The sequence below is a fragment of the Montipora capricornis genome, chromosome 2, assembly GCF_036669925.1.
Source record: "Montipora capricornis isolate CH-2021 chromosome 2, ASM3666992v2, whole genome shotgun sequence".
Lineage (NCBI taxonomy): Eukaryota > Metazoa > Cnidaria > Anthozoa > Scleractinia > Acroporidae > Montipora > Montipora capricornis.
The window spans coordinates 14898298-14906353 of NC_090884.1; the positions used below are offsets into that span (position 1 = coordinate 14898298).

Here is an 8056-nt window from a genome sequence, read left to right on the forward strand (position 1 = left end):
GTAGACGTCACAACAGCCGCTGGACCCATTCTCCCCAGAACTCGGGGAATTACTTTAAACAGTAAGCGGATTCATTTTAGTGAAAAAAAAAATTGGGGCTAGGTGCACTTTAAATCTCAAATAAACAGTCAAAAAAGTCAAGAAAATTGCTCCTTTGTATGTATACGCAGCACCACAAACCATTAACTATCATTCGTATAATTGTACGTCCTTTACATAACTTTCTTAGTTGCATCGTTAATGTGTGGGCACTCTTTAATCGACAGTGCGTTGATGTGGTTTATTGAGAAGGGTCAGCTGACAGCTACTTATGGTGTAGCAGTATTATTGGGTATCGGTGGCTCCACTCTTCTAGTTACAGCCTTGACCATGTTGGCGGATCTGATTGGAGAAAATGTGGTATGTTGGCTTTCACGTACCTAAATACTAAAAAATGGCCTTTATTCATCTGAAATTCAAGAGAGCTACGAAGCTGAAAGATCTTGTAGTGTTTAACTCACAAGACTGAATTATTTTGATCAGTAAAATCACCCAGCATAAGGTTGAATAATATTGAAATGTCTGCCGACGGGCGTTAGCGTCTTGCTTGAAAAGGTGGCTGTTAGGCCGACCGAGTTACACTGTATCGAACCGCCAGGTTTAACTTATAAGAGGTTAGTTTTAAAATACAAACACCTACCGGTATAAAACAAGCAAAAGAAGGGGTACTTTCTCGTGATGTTTAAACTTGACTTAAAACGGAACCCGAATGCCATATGAGAGCACAAATTTTAAAATTGGTGTGACGTGCCCCCAGTAGATCGCTGTGCTTTTTTACTGTTGTCTTTCGGCGACACTGGCTGAAGTGATTAAATTGAGTTCAAGTTAAGGCATTTAATGCTACTTTAAATTGTTGGTAATTGGTTTGATTGTTTGGGAGATTCAAACCGGTTGGATCCAAATCTGCTAGTGGATCGGACTCACTTGAAACAAAACTTCGTACTAAATTCCTTTGCACATTCTTTCTTGAGTTGTCAAATACACCTTATTCCAAAATGGGCGCCATTTTAATATTCTTTTGTTTGATAGCAAATTGGTCTTTCTGGCCTCTTACTTACTTACTTAGGCCTTGAGCCCCTGGAGGGGCATAGGCCATTCACAACAGCCCGCCAGCGTCCGCGGTCCTGGGCGATTCGCTCCAACTCTCTCCAGGAGCAGCCGGTCTGCTTGGCGTCCGCCTCCAGGTCTCTCCTCCTGGTGTTCTTTGGTCGGCCTCTCTTTCTCTTCCCCTGAGGGTTCCAGGTCAGGGCCTGGCGTGTGATGTTTGTCGGTGGTTTCCTCAGGGTGTGCCCTATCCATCGCCATCTTCTTCTTCTGACCTCTTCTTCTACTGGCACTTGGTTGGTTCTTTCCCAGAGATCTGAGTTGCTGATGGTATTTGGCCAGTGGATCTTCAGTATTCTTCGTAGGCACGTGTTGATGAAAGTCTGAACTCTTTTGATGGTAGTCTTGGTTGTTCGCCATGTTTCTGCTCCATACAGTAGGACCGACTTGATGTTGGAATTGAACAGGCGGATTTTGGTGCGAGATGTTATAAGGTTGGATCGCCAAATGTTCTTCAGGGCTAGGAACGATGCTCTTGTCTTTCCGATGCGGATCTTAACATCTGCATCTGTTCCTCCTTGTTGGTTGATCACGCTCCCAAGATATGTGAAGGTCTCGACCTCTTCCAGGTGGTTGTGTCCCAAATTCACTGCCTCTCTGCTGGAGGCGTTGATTTTCAGAATCTTGGTCTTGTTGGGGTGGATGTGGAGGCCGACTTGAGAGGCGTGGGAGGCTAGGCTTGTGGTCTTGTTCTGCATCTGTTGCTGATTGTGGGAGAGCAGAGCGAGGTCGTCTGCGAAATCAAGGTCGTCCAACTGAGTCCAGAGGGTCCACTGGATGCCGTTTCTCTTTCCATCCGTCGTCTGCCTCATCACCCAGTCGATAGCGGGGAGGAACAGGAACGGCGACAGAAGGCATCCCCGACGAACGCCGGTCCTTTAATACATCGAAACGACGCGTCAACTGTCCTCCGTGTACGACCTGACAAGCCATTCCCTCATACGACTCCTTGATGATTCTCGTCAGTTTTGCTGGGATCCCGTCCTTTTGGCCTCGTTCAAGGTAAAATATTCTTTTGAATTTGACGTTTGAAAGCGAGGCCAAAAGGGCCAATTTGCGGGTAGGGTCGTACCTCTTGTTGAACACTATATTTCGTAGTGTCGTACTTCCTATTGTTTTCTGTGCTAAAGCCATTGTTATCTTTGTTCATTCTATCGTTCTTTTGGCCAATCCTGAAGCCCGTGCAATGAGGTATGACACGACCCCAATTTACAAGGAAACAAAAGAATACTTAAATGGCGGCCATTTTTGAATAAGGTGTAAGGAACTTGAAATCTTCCTTGGCCATTTCTTGAAAAGCCAATCTGTTTCATGCGTTTACGCTGCCTGATCTGTGTCAGGCTGCCCCCTGGCATCAATTTCTTTTCTCCAACACCATAGTGCAAAAAAAAAAAAGCTGGACTATTTACAATTGAACTTGACTGTTTGTCTATTTTAACCCATTGACTCCCAGGGGTCTGGTTTAGGCCGGGTTGGGCACCAAAGGGTTAAGTGTCTGCATTTTAATTTCCACATCTTCGTACCTTTGACGTTCAGAATCAGCTGCTACCAGGGAAAGGAAAGGAACTTTATTTAAGTGTCTAGTCGTTCTTGCGCTGGAGCACTAATCGGGAACACTGTAAAGTGAAATCAACCGTGATTATTGACGCAAATCAAATCAGTCGTTCTAGCGCTGGAGCGCTAATTGGGACCACTGTAAACTGAAGTTAACAATTAACGCAAAGCAAGTCAAATGTTGGTTTTTGAGGAGAGGGGAAAACCGGAGTACCCGGAGAAAAACCTCTCGGAACAGAGTAGAGAACTAACAAACTCAACCCGCACATGGCGCCGAGTCTGGGAATCGAACCCAGGCCATCTTGGTGGGAGGGGACTGCTCTCACCACTGCGTCATCTCTACCCCTCTACACCAAGGGCTATTGATTTCACTGCTGACTTGAACATTGTATGGCTTTAGAAAACTGGGTAGATCACATTCGGATAAGTATGATCATATCAAATATCTGTCAGTGTAAGACAATCAGTACCAAATGCCGTTGTATCCATTGTAACCTAATTGAAATCATAGTTTATTTAATAGAGGGGACTGGTTTTGAAGCTTGGCAAGCATCAAAAGAGCAAACAAAGATGCCAAGATTTAGGTTGGGAAGTCCACGACCGTGCACAATCTTTTGTTTTGCGCTCATACACTACGCATGAATTACGTAACCAACACGTCTCTATTGGTTAGTTCCTCAGTACGGAGTAAACAACTATTGTGTTTTGTGCACGGTCAAGGCCAAAAAAAAAAGAACAAAAACATACAACAAAGAAATTTGTCGGGTTTCATAACCATTCCTCTCTGGACTATATTGAAACTCTGTACCATGTGTTTCTTTGACAGGAAACTGGTGCTTTTGTTTATGGCGCTATGAGTTTTACTGACAAATTATCCAATGGCATCACTATTCAGCTGATACAGATATTTCATCCGTGCAATGGGAAAGGAATGTAAGTGCAATTCGACACCATTTGTTCTACCTTTTCATTGTCCGTGAGCCCGTCACGCCAAACAACTACTTACAATTGAGGCTCTATACACATGCGTAAAAGCGTTGAGTGCGTTGTCTTCTCGTGTGTAGTTGTATCGATTTTTGTCTGTGGAAAATGGGACAACGCTTCCCCGACAGAATGATTTCCCTCAAGTTATTACATGATGTCATAATTTTTTAGCGACGACCAAATTTTTGTTACCCTTTCTTGTCCAATAGACCAATTTCGATATATTAAAATTCAGTCCTAAACAAAAGGCATCATCTCGACGCTCTGGTGAATAAATATAAGGATTTGTATGAGTTTATTCCTCAGAGCCTCGAGATGACGCCTTTTGTTTAGGTAAAGGTAAACTCACTTATTTAACGTCGGTAGTTCCTTCAGCTACGAGGCTGGTATCAATGGAAGCCGACGGTGCGCCCTTTACCCCCCTCCCTCTGTCAGTGCTCCCTTTTAAGGGGATTTAAAGTTATAGCTACACGGATTAGTGGAAAGTCGAAACAGACGTTGAAGTCACCGAGGATCGAACCGGGGACCTCTCGCTCCGAAAGCCGCGCACTAGCCAACTGAGCCCCGACTGCTCCTGCACTACTGCTCCACACGACTGCACTACACGACTGCTTCAGGACTGAATTTTAATATATCGAAAGTGGGCTATTATTGTGCATTGTTTGTGTGTTTTTTATCGTGGTTGTTAAATTTACTGACGGAATCGTGACATTGCCATTTGTAGGGACTTATTGGTAACCAATCATTTCAAAGCTACACATAGTTGCCCATTGCTGTTTCTGTCCGGGTAACCGTTTTCTCAGGTTTGGTTTTAGGGAAAGATAAAGAAGGCCTCAGCTACTTTTATTTGTGCAATGAAAATGGCCACTGAGTGCTCGGTTTTGTTTTGGAGCGATCTCCTTAGTTAATTATACAGTAAACTTTTATGCACAACATTAAGTAGGGAAATTTTTAGAGTTTTGACCAAAAACTGCATGATATTATTAACGATGTTGCTTTGACGTATTGTCCAATGGTTTTTGCTCTTTCCCTAGTTTAAAGTGTCAGCCGTCTCCTCGTCCAAAGCCGCCCAAAAAGGGGCGTGGCGGGCGAGAGAGGCGGGCGCTGGGCACGTCTCGCTCGCCCGCTACGCCCTTTTTTGGCGGGTTTGGACGAGGAGACGACTGACGCTTCTTTCTTATGCCTGTGTTTTATATCCCTCCTTTTGTGACTGATCTCTTGTGCTTTTTGATAAGGATTTGCTGTGGACAGTGTAATCTATACTACAGGGAAGTCATGGTCTTTGTTACCGCAGGAGCCACTGTTATTGCATTTCTTGTTCTTTTGACGATGGCAAAGACAAGAATAGGCGAATTCAAAGGTAAATACTTTGTCTACACTGTAAGAATGCAATCATAGTGATCTGGTGATTCATTACGGTAATTAACAATTATTCCATGAGCGTGCATGAGCACGAATGGAAATCGTTTTATTCAATTCTGTACGCTTGGACACTTGGAAATTAAAGCTAGTCAGTTTCGAGCTTGGTAACACTTGACGCAATCAGTTTCCTTATTAGGTCATTCGGTATATGAGCTGATAACCAAGATTGAGTGAATCAAACAGAAAGCGAGAAACTCGAAAGTTTAACAGTTTAATACTAGACACCGGGTATCCCTGTGCAATTCTTTCTTTTATTAGATGCGTAAACACTGTAGGACGCAGTGCTGTTGTGTTTGTTCCACTGTTCTGTTGTATATTTATTTGTTTCTGATGTTTAATGCACCAATCCCGGTGAATGGTTGCAACTCATGTCTCTTTCAACTCATGTCTCTTTCAACTCATCAAGATGATAAATGCGTGGAAAAATTTATTCCTTGATCTATCCCTTGAGGTTGTCGGTTGTCGTGACATATTTTTTATTATTATATAGATACTAATGAAATACCAGGATTTCTCCTTGTACTGAAAAATTGAAAATCACCGCGCTCAGTGAACATATTTTTATCTTTCACATGTGAGAATATAGGTGTCGTCATGGTAGCGAACACGATTAGCCGATAAAACGCGAGCTTCGTTTTTATTGTAAGATACTTTTGGGCTGTAATATATTTCTTCTCTACTGCATCAACATTTTTATTGCAAAATTCTACATTATCATGATTTGCTTTGCTTTTCATAACTTTTGTATCTTGTTTCATGTTACACAACATATGTGTTTTAGCGGTTGGTGACCAATTTTTCATCATTTTTCATCAAAATGAATAAAACAAGTTGTTTTAAATATGGACATTTCATCGATATCTATATAATACTTTCAGCACGAGAAGATAAAATTCGTATCCCCAAGGGGCCATGTAATATCCTCTATATACTCTCACTTTAATGTACACATGAGGCAAAAACACACATTTGCGACAACAAAAATGTTATTTGAAGGCAACACATTTCCTTTAATTCCATTTTTGTCCTTTTTTACCGTAACCCTCTTTCTGTGATTATGAGGGCCCGAGGCTTCCCTTTTACTTGTTATGCCCTTTTTTTTTAATCAGTATCATTTGGAGTTACAATCCCAATCCAATGTTTCGTTTTTCACTTCCAACAATTACCGTACCGGAAGTGGTCATTAGTGGTACACATTTAGCTTTGTGATTGGCTGATTTCAATCCATCACTTTCTGTTTTTGACGGACCACTAACTGTTGCTGCAAACATGGTTGGTGGCAGTCTAAAAAGCGAAACATTGGTTGCAACATGGGCTTCAGTGTCCTCATATATAAGAAGGGCTTTGGAACAATGGCTTTCTAGCCCATTTCCAATCCAGGTTCGTTACAAAGTTCATGCCCATGTACATGTTATAACCTCCGATCAGCCATACTTCCTTCATTGTTCTGAGAGGAATCTTAAGATCAGCAAAAAACCAATCTTTTGGGACTTTTGTCGTCCTTTCAATTTTGGGATAAGAGGCTTTCTTGATCCACACAAACAGCTGTGTCCGTTAAGATGGTTCAAGAATTTTTTTCTTATGCATGTATACCTTGGCGGTGTGTTGATTGAGATAAGAAAAAGAACTTTGTCAAATTTCGTTCTCTTCCATTTCCTTCTCACCGGAAGCTGCTGTTCGTTTCTTGTTGCCAATATGAAGGTCGAGACACACTGAGCGACTAGTTGTTGCGACACGTCGCCGGGAATAGTCTCTTTGTGTGGACTGCCTTCGAAACAAGTAGCTTTGACAAGATGCTTGCTTTGTGCACGCTCAATGATTTCTGAAGAGGGCGGAATTTGAACTAGTTTTTCTAATTCAGTCTGACGGGGCGGCGAACAGGTTACATGAACGTTTCACAAAACTAACTATGGTGCAAAAATGCTGTTTTCTCTCGTTTTGTTTCTTTATGGTTTCGTGAAACTACAATGTAATTTGGATTCGTACGACTGATCGTAGTGGCTAAGTTCTGTTGCCGCGACAGAGATTTATAGAATTACGACCTTACGCGAAGCGAATTGTTGGAGCTACTTGTCTTCTCGTGTATCTTGGCCGTGAGATATTGAAAATATAGCTTAACATTCAACTTAACAACTTTTGCAGATAGTGGAGAAGTCGACGCGAGCATTCAAGATGCCAGCCTTGCAAATTCATCTATGGTTTCTTCTAGTATGTCTAAAGGCAATGGGCCTATAGATTCTTACAAATCCACGACGACTTCAGCTAATTATGGTTCAGTACTTTCAAGGACGCCTGATATACCATATTCAATCCAAAATGACATTATGAATGAGGGATGTGAAGCCAAATGTGAGTGGTGACATTGAACGGCCTGACACCTGCTAATTGTTGCAGCAACTGTTCAGTTCTGATTCATCCTGTCCTTTGAAAGGAACAACTCCGGGAATCACTGTTGTCAATTTACAAAATTGTCTGAGAGATTTGCTAATTGGAGTTGGAACTCTGCGATCAATCATCGTTACCATGGAATGTTCTGGTAACCGTTAAATAGAACAATTCTACTGTGACCCTCAATTTAATCCCCCAATTTCGATGATAACACGCAAGAAAATGTGACAAGCTATCATCGTCTGTTGTTGAACATCACGCAAAGGGACATCAATTGTAAGCATGAGGATATTCCCTGGAAAGATTACGGCTCTCTCATTGTGTGGCTGGATCACACGCATAACACTGACATTAGCCTTCCATATCCACTATGTTATCAAAACACTACACATGCCCGCCAGCTTGCATTCAAGTTTGTTTGTTGTTTGCGTCGAATAAGGTGTATGGTCGTGAAACCATTCAATTGTCATACATGTGGACCCCGCTCAGAGAAGCTTAGCCCCGTTTTTAATCTAAATTTTTGTGTTCTGCACATGATTTTAAAACTGACATTACTCCCAGCGAC

The 8056-nt window shown here is 42.2% G+C and overlaps 1 protein-coding gene across 1 annotated transcript in view; it reads left to right on the forward strand.

The window, feature by feature from the left end:
- LOC138038935 (major facilitator superfamily domain-containing protein 12-like) overlaps positions 1–8056 on the forward strand; it is a 30991-nt gene that overhangs the window by 21319 nt on the left and 1616 nt on the right. Inside the window, exons 8-11 of the mRNA XM_068885025.1 lie at positions 267–399; positions 3524–3630; positions 4917–5041; positions 7246–8056. The exon at positions 7246–8056 is cut by the window's right edge and continues 1616 nt beyond it. Coding sequence (XP_068741126.1) covers positions 267–399; positions 3524–3630; positions 4917–5041; positions 7246–7463 — 583 coding nt within the window. The 3' untranslated portion in view covers positions 7464–8056. The remainder of the gene's footprint in view (positions 1–266; positions 400–3523; positions 3631–4916; positions 5042–7245) is intronic.